Below are 20,169 nucleotides of genomic sequence, written 5' to 3'. Positions count from 1 at the left end.
TTCTAAGTCATTTCTGTGCTATTTGGATTATTTTTTACTGATTTTCTGAGTGCAACAAGTGTGTGAAATGCTTTATGTTTACACATTGTGCATAGACCTGCCAATTATATTGCCCACTCCCTCTGGTCAACTCATGAAGTGGTTTGAGAAACATGCTCATGTGCTTGTTTGGTTTTCGTTGAGGGTCCAACAATAATAGTCTTTGAAAGCATTGTTGCCATCTTTTTGTTGTCCTTCTCCAAACCCTGCATTTTGCAATGCAATTCTGCATTGTCTACCTCGACAACATGCACCGCATTTTCCATACCATGCATCCCATCTTGCAGACTTTGATTCTCTCTCCACTTAGTGATTTTGTGAGCTCCTTAATCCTTGAATTCATGCCCATCATGGTGCGTTGAATAGATGTGTAAACACTATGAGGAAGCGGTGTTTGGGTAATTGGATCGGGTGGATAAATACACCCCTCAACCCAAAGATCGGGTGGATAAATACACCCCTCAACCCAAAGATCGACATGTTTTTTCCCTGCATTTCTTTCTTGTTGCATTATCTCTTGTTGCCTTTTACTTGTTGCCGTTCTCTTGTCTAGCAGTGCGTACACGGCCTCCAATTAGAAGTGAATGTCTGTTGTTGTTTCGTCCTGCATCCTAAAATTGGCATTTGGACAAAACACAGCTTTAACCAAAAATTAGCTCTGGACAAAATACAATTATTAACAAAAAAGTAGTTTTTATACATTTGTACAACTCAAAAATTTAACCAAAAATAACATTATTGAACACAACTTTAACCAGATATAACTTCAATATAATATAGAACTAAATCATAATTTGTAATTAAAATAACACACTTGTTTCACCCAAATAACACAGAAATAACATCATAAATGAGAAATAACATTATTGAATATAACATATAGACTTAAATCATAACTATTTCACACACTTGTTTCACTCAGAAAATCACTAATAAACAGTCTAACACAAAAATAGCATCCTTAAACTCAACTATTATCTTCTATTTTACACATGACTAAATCACATTTAGACACAAACTTAATCACAAAAAACTTACAATTAAGGGGGTTAGTTTGCATGTAGATTATTTTTCCAAGTACGTGAGACATGGCATATTCATGTCCTATATATGAAAGGTATCCACTCAAAATGAGCTTGTAGTGTAGGTTGACCTAATAACTCTTAGATTTGGAGGATCATGAGATTACATTTATGCCATGGATAAAGTTGAGCTTGAATTGTGTTAATATTTCTAAATACTTTAAATCCAACATTAAATCTTGGAGAATTAAAGTAGAGTCAAGTTCAAGCTTTGGGGTTTCAAGCTCCATGGTTTTAGGTGGTAAAGGTTCTATTTCTCTTGCCAATAACAGCTCCTCTTCTCGTAAGAGTAGTTTGAATGTATTCATTGGGTTTTCTATGGTGATAGTTTGCATTGATTGGTCAATAAAGTAGTGAGAACTATTTACCCAAAAGCCACACAAGATGATTTCATAAAGGTCATTATTAGGAGTATCTTGAAATTCTCACTCCATGTTAGTCCTGTCAATGAGAATAATGAAATAGCCCCAAATTTTTAGATATTCCCCACTAGCATCTATCACCTCAATGTGTCTAGGGGTGATTGCGGATTGTCTCCCAAGGATATCCAAGTTTCTACGAATACAATGTTGTGCCTAGCTTTAGGACTAATCAATGCTCTTTTCCATTTAACATTCTTTCCCATAGGGAAATCCAGCCAAATTTTGTGAGGATCCTCCAATGGAATCATGGATTTCTTTGTTTCACCTTCACTTTTAGTTTCAAGTTCCCATTAACTTTAAGATCGAAGCACTGAATCTTCATTACCTTAGTCATTCCTAAAGAGTTTGTCTAAGGTATAGATCTCATCATTTTGGTTCTCATTTATTCCCTGAGTCATTCCCAAAGAGATGGTCTAAGGCATAGTTCTCCTCATTTTGATTCTCATTCATTCCTGAGTCATTCTCAAAGAGTTGATCTAAGGTGTAGTTCTCATCATTCTCAAGATTACCCAATGTGGTGCTCAATGTGTATAATGGTGCTAAAGGTTCCCTTATTATGTTTATTGAGACTTGTTTAGAAGATTGTGAAGACCTTGGAGGTTCCCATGTGGCATCATGGTTTAATGAATCGATTTTGGTAGGTAGTGTCTCTTCCCCTTAAAAAGGGACTCGGTACTCCTCTTCTTGTTAATTATGGGTAACTCTTTTAGTTATCACAAGATTTCGTTCCATCTCAGACCCAATCAACATCACAAGTTTGAGCATGGTCTCTTGAGAGTGTTGTTTACTAAGGCACTAGTTGAGGTGCTAAAACCCATTTCTTCATCTGATATTTCTTGGATCATTAGTAGGTTCCCATTATTCTTTCCCATGCAACAAGAACAAATTCTTTCCTAATAAGACAAGAACAAATTCTTTCCTAATAAGACAAGAACATTTTATTAGTCAGTATCACATACATTGGGTCCTTAGTGTCAATGCTTGTTGTGTTTCTTTTATCTCTCTTGGTTTTATGCTTTCTTTGGGTCTCTTTCCCTTATCTTGAGGTTTAGACTTAGCCTCTTTTGTAGCTCTTTCTTTCTTGGTTTTAGGAGGTTGTGAGACATTCTTATTTCGAGACATTCTCCTCTACCCCTTATGTAAAGTGTTCTTTTGTAGGCTTTTTGGCTTTCGCTTGCACCTTGGCTTGTAACCATGTGAGCACATTAAGGGATCCATGGACAAGTGTCTATTCTCCACACTTAAGATATTGAGTGTTGGGTATTGCAAGGTAGCTTGTAATAAAGCATCTCTCCTCGGGAAGTCTATGAACAAGTGATGGCACATCATTCATTCGGGAACTCCAAGTGTATTCCACATTGGTGTGGGCAGTCACACAACCTTGTGTGGTCCATGATAATAGAAGCATTACAGACTTTGTCTAATTACTTCCTTATAAGGTTCTATCCTCGATTTTGTTTTTGTTTGAGTCAAGGAGACTAGATGTGTGCCTGGGGCTCCTTGGTTTTGAGGGGATCGTTGTGCACTTGTTACGTGAAAATACATACATTGCAAGATCTCATGACCCGAATCCTTGTTTTGCAAATGTCTATAATCTAAGAAGACTGTTTTAGGGTAAATGTAATGTGGGTTAGGATGGTGGTGGTATCACAATGTGCATAACACATTAGGTCTAGAAGAGAAAGGGATTATAAAGGTTGCTAGTAATTTAGCTCATCTCTTTTGACTTTTTAAGTTTTTGAGTAAGGTATTATAGAATTTTACAATTAACATCTCATAGATCAATGTCTCTTTGCTCCTTGCCTTCACTAGTTTAGACGAGAAAGAGTTCATATCAATGGTATCTTCCATCATGTTATTGCCCAAATGAATTGCTTCTTTGTAACATTGTTAAAAAAAATCTGGATTTGCGACTATGATCAGATTGTGCAAAGTGTTTTTCTTTAACCCCATGAGGAAACATCACTTCTCCTAGCCCTCACATTGCGAGTTTAGGGTTTTCATGCATAAGATGTAATCCTGTATGGCTTCCTTAGGTCTCCACTCTATCATGCATAGCTTTGTTCTAGCACTCCACCTATGAGCTCTCGAGAATATGTAAATAAACGTAGTCTTTAGAGTTTTGAAATTTTCCCTAATTGCAAGAATCAACATGATGAACCACCTATTTGCCGTGCCGCTAAGCATAGATTGAGTGCATATACCTTGGTAGGGCAATCCAAATTTCTAAATGCTTCACATTGTTGCTCAAACATTTGCATGAATTAAACATGATTGGTAGATCCATCATACTCAGCCATGAGCTTGGAAATTTCTCTAGTCACGACTCTAGATAACTCCTTTAGGTCATGTGTAAACCCTTTGATCAAAGCACCATGTAATCCTTGTGTAATCCCCCTTCCTAGATGAATTAAACAAGATCGATAGATCCATCATATTAACAATGGGTTGTATCAAGGTTCCCATGGCACATACAATGAGCACAATATATTGTTGTTGTCTAGGCCTTAGCATTGGACACTCCAAATTTGTATGATTTCTATAGTACATTACACACCACAATATATCTCTTTGTAGAAATAGATTTGGGTGTCCTGCTTCAGGTGCTAGTTGGGGCTTGCCTTTGGTTTAGGCATGCCCCACTGCTAGCCTAAACGATAGAGCATATTCTGTGCCAACTCATCCATGTTCATGTCCTTGACTAGGACTCTCGATGCTGTTGGTTGGACACCCTTAGTTGTTGAGGCTTTGGATGATACATCCCCTATATCTTCGTTCATTTAGGTGGATGACTTCTACATCCTTATCTTGCAGGGGTTATCTGCCAGGTCTATTGTCTTGTTGTGGCAACAACGGTTCATGATGGCAACACTTATCGAAGATGTAGTGCCTAGACATGTGGGGATGGTCATGAAGCCTCTTGCTCTAAAGAATATTTATAGATCAATCGATGAGTGATAGATCATCTAGTCTTCGCATGGGTAGTGCATCTTTTATGGAGATACTTGGTTTTAGCAATATCGCCCCACATTGTTTCACCCTCATCTTGCTTGAGGTTATAAATATGTGTAAAGGGGCTCCACTAGACTGAAAGTATGCCTGAAGTCCTTGTAGCTAGCCTCTTTCTATGGATTGAGAGACCTAAACCATTGGCCTGCTTTGCCTTCAAGATAAAGCTTGCAAGAACAGATTTTGGTGGGATCATCAATCCTTCCCATGGCCTCGAAAATTTTATCGAACTTCTCTGGGCATTGAATGGGATCTCCAGTTTTATCAAATTTGGACATCATCCTTGAGATGTGGATTGATTTGGTTTTGCCCAACTTTGAGCCTTTAGGTTCTATGTCACGACAAACCCCCTTTCCATTTTAAACACCATCCTCAATATATATTCTGTGTATTCCCGTGGTAGTGGAACGTAAGGAGATGGTTGTGCAAGATTCTCTGTTTCAAGGTATCGGATCTATTATCCTTCGGGTTGGATTGTGTGGTTTCCAATGGCACTTATTCTCCATTGGTTTGGCTTTGAGGTTGCAGGCTCGCAGGCTAGCTGAGGACACATTCTGTGTTGAATACCCTCATGAATCCCTTTGTGATGAGGTAGTCCCTAAAATTGGCTATTTACCCCTTCCCCCACGTTCCTCGTCCAAAAGGAGAAGAATTGGAACTCCAATCTGTGGTAAATGTGCTTCTATAATGGGCTCTTATGAAGAGTGGGACTTCTATGGAGAGTGGGACTCCTGGTTGCATTGTGCATGCTTGGAACACTTGTCCTTAGTGGTATAGCAAAAGAGACATGTCCCGTTTTTTGTAACTTTGGTTGTTGGCTACTTGTTAATCATGGTTTGCTTAGGATAAACCCAGCTATTTGAAATATTGTGGCATCTGAAATGGTTTGACCACTTCTTGTGGGAGTAGACCTTGAGGATCATTGTCTTGCTTGCTAGTTTTTATGGTTTTCAGGATTTTTTACACTTAATGGGGTGAAGTTAAGGATCATAATGCTAGTTAATGGTTGTAATCTAACTATCTAAGTATTTTTTGCTTGTTGTTTAATGGTTTAACATGGTTCTAACCAATTCCAATAATGAATGAATATATTATGAAATAATATGAAATGCATGAACAAAAATAGATAATCTCACTCTAATTGAACCTAATGCAGCTCAATGCTCATGTTTTGGAGTGGATTTCACTCCTAATCACAATTGTTAAGCAAATCGGGATCAAAGAATGAAATCTGAGCCTCTTCTTAGGCTCCAATTTCATGCAGATCACAAAAAAGAGAGTTTTGTCCAACCAATAGTTGAAAATAGAATGCCCTAATGCAAAATAAACTCCAAATCAAAATCAACAAACAACCACATCTAATACTCTAAAGTTATATGTTTTTCAGAGTGTCTTTGAGATGGCTGGACCCCACAAGAGGAGAGATGGTATTCGTAGGCTACGTGGCTAGGATGGAGCTATTGTTTCCAATCCCCCTAGGTGAGAGCCATCGCCACAGACTTTTTTCGATCCCTCCTCACTGGTGACCTAGCATCTTCATAGGTGGTGGACGCATGACGTGAGAGGGTCTGGCAGCCTACGAGGGAGGTGGTTCCCCCTTCTCTTCGATCTTTTTTATTGACACCATTTACGATTGAGGTGTTGGCGAAGGCAGTGATGGCACTTCCGAGGGGCAAATGCTTGTCTGAGAATCCAGAGCTTCCTAGAGTCATAATCGTGAGCTCTAAGTTTGTGTTATTTGGGCATCTTCTACGCTTAATCCCTAGTAGGTAGAGCAAAATATGTTCAATTTAACAGCTTACCTTAGCCTTGGAGAAGAAAGTGTCATTGGGTCTTGCCTTTTCAAGCCGTAAAAATGCAACTTTCCATTGTGGGTGCGCTAGCTTATATGTTGCATCCTCGCTCCATTCACACTAGAATGCTCCTTGCTAAGGGGGTGAAGGGAGAGCTCTTAATGCCTAGATGGAGACAATAAGGGATGGTTCTTCACAATTGTTCTCTCTCACAATGGCGGGGAAAGAAGAAGAAGCCATTATAAGAAGAGAACCTACACTCAAATCATCAAGCAAGCAAGATTTAAAAGCATGTAAGCAAGCAAGATTTAAAAGCATGTAAGTAAGCAAGAAGAGGGAAGAAGGAGAGTTGACAAGTAAACTATTGTAAGGCAATGATTCTGTGTCGCTTATTATAAAAAATGACTTATATACAAATGACTAGTTTTCACACTAGGTCGACCAAACTTAAAAATGGATGTGCATGCCATATACATGCATGTGCTTTGCCCTATCCTTAATGTGTGTGAACGTACATGCATGTTCTTCACCTTTATTCTTTCCTACCCTAATGTGTGTGAATGTACATACATGTGCTTCACCTTTATTCTTTTATATCCTTCTTTTATCCTTTATCTCATGTGTGTGCTTTACCTTTATTCTTTCCTACCCTAATGTGTGTGAATGTACATGCATGTGCTTCATCTCTATTATTTCATATCCTTCCTTTATCCTCTATCTCATGCGTGTGCTTCACCTTCTTGCACTTTTCTTTTATTCTTTCCTCTCCCTCCATTTTAATATCTCTCTTATAACAAAGCAAAGTTAAGGAAAAAGTCAAAGAGTGCAAGGGGAAAGAGATGTGGGCTATACCATGCAAAAAGTCAAATAGTGCAAGGGGAAAGAGATGTAGGCTATATCATGCAAAAAGGTGGTGAGCTCCGCAAGATGATTAATTCTTTGTCAAAGTCAACAGTAAGCCAAGAGAGAGAGAGAGGCAATCCCATACACGGAAGAGAGAGAGAGAGAGAGAGAGAGAGAGAGAGAGAGAGAGAGAGAGGTAATCCCATACACGGAAGAGAAAGAGGGAGAGACACATGATTTTAAGCATGCAAAATGGAAGAGAAAGAGGGAGAGACACATGATTTTAAGCATGCAAAATGAAAGTGTTACACAATCTAGCTAGTAGTTGGAAAGTGTTATTTCGAGCATCAATGTTGAAAATCATTATCATGGTTGAGTTAACTCAATGAAACCCAAACAATACATTTTGGTGGGTGCCAAGTAGCCATGCATGGGTCTTGAATTCATAGGTGATTAACTCATTTAGGGAACGATTAGGTTTTGCTCAATCATTCTTTTAGTAATAGATAGATTTGGTCTCTATTTTCATATTTACATCATTCTAATAAAGCAAATACACCATTTTTATTGGGATAGTGTTGCAGCATCGTATGGGTGCAGAACTAGTACTTATCAGTCTCCCCTTTGAAAGAGCATGTCACAATATAATGACCGGGAGTGATGGGGAATTTCTTTTTGTGATTTGCACTCCTTGATTAAAAAAGACCAGTAAACAATTTTTTTTATAGTAATATTAGACCTTATTTTTTCAAAAAATAAAATTTAAGGGTTATCTGTTACATATTAAACAACCAAGGCACAAGGAGAGGAAAGAAAAAAGAAATCCTAGATGCCTAAAAAATAAGAGGAAAAAATAGTATTGATTTGACCCTATTCCATTCCTGATTTGACCCTTTGTATTCCGATTTCCATTTCTGTGTTGACCCTTTGGTTCCGGCTTCCATTCCTGCATTTTGTTTTATAATGTCTTTTACATTCGAGAGAATGTCTTTTACATAGAGAGAGGGAGAATGTCTTTTTAAATAGAGAGAACTGTCTTTTTACATAGAGAGCAACGCACTAATAAAATTTTATACTCGTAAAATTTGGTCGTTCAATTAGCTTTTACAGCGCAAGCCACCCATCATCCTTGTCCTTCCAACACAAGCGTCCTCTCCATTCGCAAGCTCCCACCCCTTGGTCTTCAGCACACGGAGCCCATAAAACTTGGTTTCTTTGCAACCTTTCTACGCAATCAAGATTTTTGTGAACACAGCACCCCTCGATCGTCGCTGCGGGAGCTCGCTTTGCATCATTGCAGTGATCCCATGGCTGGTAACCCTCACCCCATCACAGCCAGCGTGGTGTCTATACGCTACTCCGACCTCCAGGTCAGTTTTGCCCTTATTTTGATGTTCCCTTAGTAGGATGTTATCATTGGATCGCGAGCTTCCACTTACATCGTAGTCAGGGAGGCAGCAAGGTGTGCTTGCAAGCAGATCATGAATTCATATAAACACATGTAATTACGTTTTCCTCTCCGTGCTACATATGTGCGTGTGCGCATTGTTTGCACAGATACATACGTTTATACGTGCATATGTATGTACACAAATACATGCATGTTTGTGCATGCATGGATGTATGTGCATGCTTATTTACATATACGCCTTTGTGGGTGTGTGCATGCGTGTTGATGTATATGTATTTGTACATTGTGCTTATAGCACGCATACATGCCTCTATGCATGCATGTATTGATAATTATATCACGTATTTATTTATTATACGTGCATGTAAATCCTTTTAAAGCAATTAAATGCATTCAAGCAATACAAAGTGAAGCTTGTAAGAAGTAAGTCATGAGGAGTGTTTCGGCGAGCTTGGCAAACTTCGGTTTAGAAGGATTTTTTAGTAATGCTTGTACACGTTATCAGGCTTGATTGCATTAAGTTGATGCCTGATAGTAGAACCAAACTTGGTTTTTAGCATATTTTTTTTAGGGCACTGACATTTGTTATGTAAAAATATCGATTGCTTTGTGTATTTGGTTTGCTGCATGGTTTTTCCAAAAAGGATAAAAATGCAGACATTTCAAAAGAATTGGAGGCAGGATTTGGGCCTGATGGGCTCGGCATTGTCGCTGTTTCTGATGTATGTACATCTTCTATTTTACTCAAGCTCTTATACTGTCGTTGTTTGCTTTTTCTATAATTATGGCAGAACATTGTTGCGAGAAAGCACTCATATTGGATGAAAATAATTTCATAGTTGAACTGGTCTATTGATGGGCTGCTATCAAAACCTCAATTCTGTCAGTCTGGGTCCTCAAAAAACGTTCACAAAATTATGAGAGAGAAAAGAAAGAAAGGCCAAATAGTGCTCCTTGTCCTCCACCTCATGGATACTCTTCATATACGTGGATGCCCTTGGCTCTGTAAGACAAGACGATGAGAAGATACCCTCAGCTGGCCAATCGCTATCTGCATGGCATGCAACATGCACATCTGTAAGTACCTTGGCCCTTAATGAACCCATCTTCTGAAGGTCTCACAAAATGCTCTTAAAATTGAGGTTTCGTGGTGAGTGTTGGTCGTGGGGACACTCATGTCTGGTTTGTGTGGAGCCCTAGCAAGTCGAGTCGAATGAGATGGTTGCTCTCTTGAGAGATCCAAAAACGAAGAATTCAAGCTGTATTGGAAGGTAAGAAGATGGGGCATTTGGAGGTCGTGCCCATCAAACCAATCAATCATCAGAGAGTCATGTCGACCTTAATGTAACTACATTGACAACTGAAGGGACAACCTCGAGAGACGCTCGGTGTCAAGTGTGTTTACATTTGTCATTGATGAATATAAGTAATGGTCTCAAAGAGGGCATCTATAACCAAAGGGGCAGCTCCAAACTCTGATAATACAATCTCATTGTTTCCCAAATGGCTTACTCGTGATCATACATGAGAGCTTCTTTACGTGGATTGGCTCTATGCTCTTCTAGGTTCCCTCACTAAGATCCAGTCCCGAGAAGGGAGCCCCATACATCGCTGTTGGGTGCACCAAGGTATTAAATAACCAACATTTGGTACGGGGTTCTTGAAAATGGGCTTGGAAACACTACCTTTCTAGGTGGGCTAGGGATGCTATAGAGAGAGAGATTTTATTAATGTCTACAAAAGACTCAATGGGTCTATAAGAGTGTTACAAAAGTTCCATGTGTAGACTGTGAACATGGAAACACACAGTACTGAAAATGAAATGAAAAGAAGACCCACGTACTACACGGGCCTCCCATGTACATGTGGTACTGAAAATAGCGGAGCAAGATACTTGGGGAATGAGTCCTGGATCTCCTCATCCGATGTTAGTAACATCCTCCTCCTTAAGCGAGCATAGAGCTGCAATGTCATCCCCTGCTCATGTGGTACTGAAAATGCTGGAGCAAGATAGTTGGAGATACTTGGGGAATGTGTCTTGGATCTCCTCATCCAATGTTAGTACCATCCTCCTCCTTAAGCGAGCGTAGAGCTGAAATGTCATTCCCTGTCCAGGGAGTGGCCTCTCCATGGTGGCGCAGATCTGCAGCCGAGAGACTGTGCAACTCCTTGATGGTGTGAAGCTTCATTGTCAGTTCATTCCACATGTCATCTAACTTCTTGTTTAGCTTCTGTACCTCTCTTTTATCCGTAGAATTGTTCTCCATGGACAGCTTGGTCTCCACTAATTTGGACATGGCAGGAGGTGACCAATGGCGGGGGAGATATAGAGAGAGAGAGGTCTTTGCAAAGCCAAGAACCTTCAAGAAGGTTAAGAAAATCAAGAACCAAGATGTCAAATCCCCCTAGGATCTCCTCGTAGAACGCTCCTGGTTCGAGACTCGAAACCTGCAAACAAACAAATAAACAAGAAGGGGGTGCAGGCCTGACTCACCACCCAACCATGACAGTCGTGGGCAAGCCCACAATCTTGGCTGTCCCCACTGAGCCACGAGCTGAGCTAACCAGGTTGACGTACCGACCAATCTCTACCTCCCGACGTCCCATACCGCCGCGAAGCTACCCTCGCGGGCCTCGAGACTGCTGTCGGCCTCGACTGCATGAAGCAGGTGCACGTCTGCACTAGATCCAGGCTCAAGACCATAGAGCTCTCACAAATCTTGCGAGACTCTATATCACTAATGACTAACCTTGGTCACCCTTTTATAGGCTCTTGGCCGGTCATCGGGCGTCCACACTTGGGCGCCTGCCCGTCCATACTTGGGTGCTCGCCCGTTAGTCTATCCCTAACTAAGCTCGCCAATCAGCCTGCCTAGCTCTAAGCTTCCCCAAACCTCGAAGCTAGTCTTGCGTGCGTGTAGCACACGGTAGATACACACTGTGCACATGACATACTCCCCTTTCTCTAAGAGCTCACTCTTGAGCTCACTAAGAAGCCAGGGTGATCTCTCTGAAGAGTAGTCAATGTCTCCTATGTAGCGTCCTCCTCAACACGATCCTTCCACTTGATCTTGTATTCCGTGATAAGCATATTACGCAATCTTCTTTCACGAAATCCAAGAATCCTTACAAGTTCGTGTGGAACAAATGTCATGTCTTCGACATCTATGATTTCTTGAGGAGTCACTAACTGGTCTGTTCAACCCAGTACTTCCTTAAGTCTACTGACATGAAATACAGGATGAACTTTCACATGAGAAGGCAAATTCAATTCATATGCAACTGAATCAATCCGTCGTGTAATACGAAATGGTTCACTATATCTAGGGGATAATTTCGGAGATCGACCTGTCCGTAAAGTCTTGGAATCTTTCGGAACTCGCAAATACACCATCGTTCCTTTAGAGAACTCTCTGGGTGAACAATGTCTATTAGAATAAAATCTGTCTCGGTCTTGAGCACTTCTAATAGATTCCTTCGCAACTTGTAACATTTCTTGCATATCTTGCAAAAAATTACATGCTGCATCATGTTGAAGTCCTGAGAATCCTACTGTAACAGGTGATCTAGGTTGAAAACCATACATAAGCATGAAAGGACTAAAACCTGTACTCGTATGCTTAGTACTGTTATATGCAAATTCTAACATTGGAAGATAATCCTCCCATGAACTCTGTCTTTTGGATACATATGCTCGAAGCATATCCTCCAAAATCTAATTCACTCTATCTGTCTGGCCATCAGATTGAGGATGATCTGAGGAACTCAAATTCAAACTTGTTTCTTTCCAACTTCTCAAAAACAAGTTTCCAAAAATCACTCGTAAACTTAGAGTCCCTATCACTGACTATGTCCTGCGGTAACCCTAAACAATTGCTCGATAAACTGCCGTGCTGATTGTGTAGCTGTAATAATCTTCCGGGTCGGTAAAAATCTAGCCATTTTTGTCAAGCGATCTACCACAACCCAAATAGGATCGTGGCCTTGATGCGTTCTTGGCAATCCAGTAATAAAATCCATGGAAATACTTTCCCATATTTATTACCTAGGATTTGCAAAGGATGCAACAACCCAGCCTGTCTAAAGCGTTCAGCCTTATTTGCTTGACAAATTTGACACTTGAGAACATAATCTTCTACATACCCTTTTATCTTTGGCCAATAAAAAGTGTGTTTCACTAACGATAGTGTCACCCACAACACAGTTTTGGCATGCGGGGGGCGTGGTGAGCGATTTTAGATCTCCTGTTCCATGTGGTAGGGATCCCCTTAGCTCCAATACTTTATCTTATAGTAGCGGAGGCTATGAGCAGGTTTCTCAGGGTTACCCCTGGGGGTTCGGGGGCCTTAGGTTGTCTATTCGCACAGAGGAAGAGTTATTGGACTCAGAGTTAGTAGATGATACTGCTATTGGAGGCCTCACAGGCATGCATCTGTGCTTTTTGCATAGCCTTAGAGATGTTTTGTTTGGTAGCAGGCTAAGGTGGTTCCAAACGTAGTGAACGATACGTTTAGTATGTTTGAAAAACGTGTTGAAAAGATTCCAAACGTAGTGAACGCTGCCCTGGATATATGTATATATATACAGAATTTATAGTTTACTTGTAAAATTTTGAAATATGAAGTTTGAAGATTCATCAATGAACATTAAAGCACTTACTAATACTAGATATCCTTTAATTTCAATTTTGCACAACTTACAACTTTGAAGTCACAAGTGACAATGGCAAATGCAAATATCAAATAAAATAATTAAACAATGAACATAGATGAAAGTGAGATGGATCATGGACAAATCCGAAATCATAAGACTGTAGACATATGTCATACATGATACTACAGAGAATATGATCTCAATTCTGATTCCTAGAGGCTGGGCTCCTCAAACTTGGAGGCTGGGCTTGACAAACAAAGCAAAGTCTAGACTAGTCACCAAAAAAAACAAACAAACTAGTAACTATAAACTATAATAGCAACTAGCTACTCATCTAAGCCAGATGATGACTCTGAAGAAATCTCTCCATCCGTCAACATGTTGCCATCCGAGTCATAGTCAGGCTCTCTGACCATCGGCACTGTAGGAATGGGGTCACTCGTATCTATGGGCCTCTCATCTAAGGGACCATCATCATCATTATGTGCAAGAGATTTGCGCTGCTGAGCTATCTGAGCACAGCCTCACCCTCGACCTCACCCACCACGACGACGGCGACCACCATGACTGCTAGTAGAAGCTCCATGAGCATCAACATCTACAATACTCATAGCTCGTGGTTGAGCATGTGTTACCCTGTGATCTATGCTCTCAAGCTCTCTGTGGAGCTCTCGGTATATCTCCTCCTGCCCGTCTCGCAAGCGGTCCTCCTGAAGCTGAGCCTCCGCATCACTAGTATGAGTGAGGAGCCTATCGAATAAAGGGATCCACCTGCCACATGTGACATGGCGCATAACACATATCAAGAGTCAATACTCAATGCTCAATGGTCATGAGCATTCATTAGGACTCAATGCTCATGAGGTTACCCATAATGAAGTTTAATGATAAACATTTTGAGTTGGCAAGTAATTTACCTCCACACTGGTGGTTGTCTTGAGTGTGCACAAAAGACGGAGGTTGGATCGACAAAACACCAACCTCTCTAACTGCTGAGTACTCAAGCGATTACGGATCTTGGTGTGCACAAGAGAGTATGCACTCCAATTCTGTTTGCATACACCAGCAGAGCAACTCTGCACATGCCACATAGCACTGGCAAATGTCAAAAGACAAGATTACACATTGGCGTTCATTTTTTAAACATATAAAATCAAAAGTGCACGTTCACTAATGTTTCCAAACGTTAGTGAACGTTGCAAACGTTTGGAATGTCTAGATTACATCCAAACGTCGTTTGGATGCAACTATGGAGTAGGCAATGGGCACCACCATCAATTGGCACAAATCAACGGGATTCTGGATTAGTGACTCTCCACAGTTAGATTGGGGTTTGGATTTGGTGGTTGCACACTTAATCTTATTGCTTTAAAAAAATGGCTCATTGGCAAAGTAGTCATTGAATATTACCAAGCATTGACATCTCACCTACACAACAATTCGCTCCTGTGCTCATGAGCATTAAAAGCAAACTTCATCATTGGAGTAGTAGGAAGCTTGATTTGGCCTCTAGAGCCTTGGTAGCTTACCAAGTGTTGCTGGCGATTGCTTGGTTTGTCACGTCGTGCTGGGTTTTTCATAAGGGATGCATTGGTCAGCTTCGTTGGCTTATTTGGAACTTTATTTGGTCAGGATCAGATGGCACTGTACACACTAGGGCGAGAGTGGCGTGGGATACCACTATTATGCCTAAGCAAGAGGGATGATTGAACATCATTGACCCGGAGGTGCAGTGTAAGGCTTTACTTTGTAAGCTGGTAGGTAGAGGATTTCTTCCTTCACTAAGTATTGGAAGGACTTTCTTTTGCAGTAGGTAACGAAGTGCACTCCGATTAGGGGAGGTGATTGGATTTACAGCCCACGTTTTATCTTCTCGGATGCAGGCCACTGACCACCTTCTTCACCCTTGGCAAGATCTCTTATGGGAGCTTGGGATTGCATGAGGAGGTTCTGGGTTCAGATTCCTCCGTCGTTAGTTGAGGAGGCTTACAGGCAGCCCATTGTGTGAAATGACTTGATCTTGGATAAATATGGTAGACCTCTTGGATAAGCCATGCATATCCAGTGGGCTGCCTGGGCGACTCTTCTCCCCTCAGTGTTGGATTGGAAGAGGCTCATACAATACGAGTGTGAAGGTCTTAACCAAACATCTGAGCCAGCAAAAGAAAATCTTCAAAATGTCTTACTACTCATCATCTGATAAATCTATGATGCTAGGCATCAAATACATTCTCCTCAGCTCAAAGTTGGGCTTAATTTTTGGGGTTTGGGTTTGCGGAAATCTTCAATGAGGGCGCTGCCCTCACAGTAGAATGCCCACTTTCCGTCCTTGCGAGCTGCTGCTTGAGTTGCATTGGTTTAAGTTCTTTCATATCTTGGTGGCTTTAAGTGCTTTTGATTGTTTGAGAATCTGAATTTTCTCATGTTTGCTACGGCAAGTGAGTATTGCATGATAGGCTTGTTGAGAGAGGATTCTTGGATGAATCTCAATCTTCTCATGTTTGCTACGGCAACAAGTGAGTATTTCATGATAGGCTTGTCGAGAGAGAGAGGATTCTTGGATGAATTTTTCCTAAATCTATGAACGTGAGAATAATTATTGCTATCAAATATGTTTTGGCATTTCGTGTTTACCATTGTCTGCAGGTTCCCAGATATACAGGGTTGAGGCATCACCTACTCCACCTTGCTGAAAGGTATACAATTTTGATGTGCCTTTGGTATTGTGTTAAACCTGACCTCAAACTTGAGCAAGTGTGTGTGGATTGATATGTTTCATACGGTGGTCAAGATAATGGTTTGTTTGTTGATTTTAAAAGGCTTGCAACCCTGCCTGAGGGCGTGAGGAAGAACCTCGAAGACCCAGACAGCAGGTAAGAATCCCAGTTCATTAGTAGTTTTATCTTCTAATATTTGGCCTTGCACGGGCTGTTGTTTTTGAGAGAAAAATGGATTATATCAGGTGTTGGGATTCAGACTTGCACCCCTGGCTGGGTAACATGGTGCAATACCCCCCCTCGTCTTCTACCCCACTATCCATCTGGCCTCTTTGTTATATTCTCCCTCTTTCCCCTTAGGCTATCTTAGGATCAGAGGACATAAGCCGTTTCTTGTAGGCTTTTTGGGTGTTTGAACAAAGAGAGTTGTCTCAATACCAGATTGTGTTAGCTGTCCAAAAACAAGCAATCCAATACTGGATAACTTTTGAAATCTGCATAGAGGATATCCACCTTGGATGCACATTGGTTAGTCCCACACACCCTACAACTAACCTCACATGATTACAATCGTGTGACATTCGCTGCCAGATGCTCCTTAAACTGTCAAATACCAAAAACATTTGGAGATGGTTTCAGCCATGATCGAAGATCTTACATTGTCAAGCTTTGCACCACAAAAATTTTTACAAGGTTCAGCTTATATGCTGTAGTTACTCTGTGTCGCTCTCTGTCTCTCTGTTTCTGTCTCTCGGTCAATTTGGGCAAAACCAAGGTTATGGTCTTCAACACATCTTATGCAGTCGCTCCATGATTTTCTTTCATATATAGAGATGCCCCAGTGGAGATTGTGCAGAAGTATGTGTATCTAGGAGTCACGTTTACAGGCCCTTTGTTTTGCATGACCACAGCTGCCACTGACCGACTTGTGAGGGGGCATGCCTCCCTAGCCCGTATGGAGAGATTGTTTCCAGGCACATTTCCAAGAACCCTGCACTAAGTGCTGGCTCTTTAATACTCTAGTATGACCAGCGGCTATGTATGGTGCAGCCCTTTGGGGGCGAGGCGTAGGGAAGGATCATTGGAGGAGCATAGAGAGGCTACAGGTGATGATGTTGTCACACATGATCAGGATTAAGCCATCTATACCACATGACATTCTACATGCAGAGTTTGGGATTATGGGCTTCTTATATACTAGAGAATCTGATGTCCTTAAGGTGAATTGCGTGCTGGCACATCCCTCTACTGCCTCAATGAATGGAATGAATCTGTGGAGGGGGGCACTAAATTGTGGTGGCTCTTCTGGGCCTAGCTGGAACTTGTGCGTGCAACTGTAGGCTGTGTGGGGGTATCCATCAATTTCGTTTCCAAAAAGTTAGCAAAGGCCTCGCTGGCAATGGTCTCTTAATCCATCCTCTGCTTCTTGGGGTTAGGAGAGTTGATAGGGGAGGGAGCTACTGGGGTTTGCTACTGAGGAGGCCTACTCGGGGTGGCTATACTATGGTAGAGCTATAGGGTTTGGGGAGCTCTTCCCATCATGCAACACAGTAGAGGACCATGGCTACTCCAAACTTGCCGGCCGGCTTTGGCCCCACTGGTTACAGATGCCCTTTTTCAGACTCTCACTTATATTCATCATGTATACACGCTTGACAGAGATCGCCTCCCACGATTAGCACTAGAGTCCTCTCTGCAATTATACAGCGAGAGGGAGAGGGAGCGATTGAGACGCGCTGGACTGCCCTCCTCCTCAGCGACACGGCCACCACCATTACCGACACATGCATGGTACTCTGAGGTAGTCAAGTGGTTTCATGCACATGGCATACAGATGGACCGTCTCCCCCTGTTTCAGTATAGCCTGGATTCCCCATACCTTGATCCCTCACGTCAGGAGATCAATCGGATCATCCGGTTAGATCTACTCGGGCTACACATACACCAGACATGGGTGTCTCCATCATAGATTGGTAAGAAGTGTGAGTTCTACAGAGATCACTTCTTGAGACTCTTCGAGGATGGATTCTTTGAGATCCTAGGATACATATAGATACACATGTCACATGCCATGCGTATCACGATCAGCTAGCTCGGGGTATCCTCCCACCGCCTTAGAGTAGAGGCTGGTAGAGCTAAGGATATCCCACATGAGGAGAGGACATGCATAGTATGCATCATAGGAGCAGGAGAGGATGAGGCCCATTATATGCTCAGTTGCCCGGCTTACTATGAGATACGGGGGAGATTCCATTGCCTCTTTCGAGAGGGATTCGGACCACTCACACAGGTGATACAGTTTGAGGATCAGAGTTGCTTGGGCATGTACTTGATGGAGCTCAGACGACACGAGGATGTAGTGTTGAGGCAGCATGCTGAGAGAGAGCCCCCGCTCGGACAGGACACCTCATAGAGAGCCATCACAGATTTCTTTGTGGTACATACATCCACATCGGAATCCACTGCCCACAACAGTTCCTCTACTGTGACATCAGAGCCCACCACCCGTACCCACGCTCCAGCTCCACGCCCCAGAGGAGTTCTTAGTGAGAGAGTTTGATCCATTCTGCGAGCCAGATGTCCCCGACCCAGAGCATCAGGACCCTCCACCACACAGAGATGGATTCGTGAGGTTCTCCGTCGACGTGTCACGCCCCCATCACAGAGGCCTGACATTCACTCCATCATCAGATTGGTTCTGGCCGAGGCAGGTATCCTCTTTAGCTGATCACAGCATATCTCACTCTACACAGGATCATCTGTTGATCACATGTACTGTTAGATGTTTTCATTTTACTTTTTCTTTCAGTTTTCCATGGCTCAGTATATCCATGGTACCATTGTATTATTTTTGGTCTCATAGGCCCTTGGGGTCTTCCATAGATGTTAATATAACTTTCTTTCTTTCTTTCTTTCTCCCCTTGACTGATATGAGATATCCGTCTCTCTCATAGTGAGAGGAACAGAGTATTGAGACAGGATCTATGGCAGCTCTATACACGAGAGACATGGATATCGCCTACACAGCCTCTTCCACCGAAGATGCTATACTACAGAGATCACTTCATGAGTATCACTGATGATGGATTTATAGAGAGGCCTAGATACATGGAGGGCTTTTTACCACACGGCTCCCGAGTGGCTATTGGTCAACTCAGAGTTTCATCACACCGATTGGAGATTGAGACTGGCAGAGCAGCACGGATCCCCCGAGAGGAGAGGGTATGCAGATTGTGCAGAGAGGAGGTGGAGAGTGAGGAGCATTATGTATGCAGATGCAGAGCATATACAGCCATGAGAGAGAGATATCCCATTCTATTCAGAGAGCCACGTTCCCTACGCCAGATCTTTGAGGCAGCAGACCAGCGCATACTGGGGAGATACATTCTAGACATACAGCGACACAGAGAGACATTATTACAGGCTCAGACAGCTCCAGAGGGGGGGCGACAGACACAGATTATTGCATTTTTTCAGAGATCCATCCCCCTCCCAGCCCCTACACGGCAGGGAATTACTCTCCAGAGAGCAGAGACACTTAGAGGACACCTGGCTTTCGGACACCACGCCTATACCAAAGAGAGATGACAGAGATCAGAGCTCAGTTTCACAGAGAGGGTGCGGAGCGACTGGCTCGCTTCAGAGCACACCTAGGCATGTTCTTCAGGGAGCTGTGGACACCCCCTTCACTGATGTATACCATTTTATACCCCCAGTATGGTACAGGATGGAGCTAGCTAGGTTGCATATCATGATTGTATACTCCATGCATATAGCTTTGCATTTCTCCTAGTAGTAGAGCTCCATCCCGTGCACACCCAGATTCAGCTTTTTTTTTTGCTGTTCAGTACTTTTTCATTTTGTTGGGATGACAGAGGATACCCCATACAGGTACTCCGATTTGTCTCATAGGCCGAGTTCGGTCTTTTGGAAGACGTTAATAAAATCTTTCTTTCTTTCTCTCTCTCTCTCTCTCTCTCTCTCATAGGTCATTTTGGCCTTCTGAAGACGTTAATATATCATTTCATTTCATTTCATTTCTCTCTCTCTCTCTCTCTCTCTCTCTCTCTCTCTCTCTCTCGGGCCATCAGGGATCCGACCACGCTCCCAGGGAGTCACCACTGATAGAGCAGTCATCTTATGTCGTGCTCGTCGGCCACGCCCACCAGGATCTTGACCATGGCATCCTCACCATCACCA

The 20,169-nt window shown here is 42.1% G+C and overlaps 1 protein-coding gene across 2 annotated transcripts in view; it reads left to right on the top strand.

Annotated features, from left to right (window-relative positions):
- Window positions 1-8,172: 8,172 nt before the first annotated feature.
- Window positions 8,173-20,169, top strand: part of LOC147625189 (2-oxoglutarate (2OG) and Fe(II)-dependent oxygenase superfamily protein) — a 141,214-nt gene continuing 129,217 nt past the window's right edge. The window contains exons 1-4 of one of the 2 annotated variants that reach the window (XM_086818447.1): window positions 8,173-8,558; window positions 9,244-9,321; window positions 15,899-15,948; window positions 16,072-16,125. In XM_086818447.1, coding sequence (XP_086674573.1) covers window positions 8,496-8,558; window positions 9,244-9,321; window positions 15,899-15,948; window positions 16,072-16,125 — 245 coding nt within the window. In that variant the 5' untranslated portion in view covers window positions 8,173-8,495. The remainder of the gene's footprint in view (window positions 8,559-9,243; window positions 9,322-15,898; window positions 15,949-16,071; window positions 16,126-20,169) is intronic. The other variant, XM_086818446.1, reaches the window with a different exon arrangement.

The sequence above is a fragment of the Cibotium barometz genome, chromosome 24 (assembly GCF_041138505.1).
Source record: "Cibotium barometz isolate CiBa-2024 chromosome 24, ASM4113850v1, whole genome shotgun sequence".
In the NCBI taxonomy this organism is placed as follows: Eukaryota; Viridiplantae; Streptophyta; class Polypodiopsida; order Cyatheales; family Cibotiaceae; genus Cibotium; species Cibotium barometz.
The sequence above is the reverse complement of the archived record's forward strand: the minus strand, read 5'-3'. Positions and strand labels throughout refer to the sequence as shown.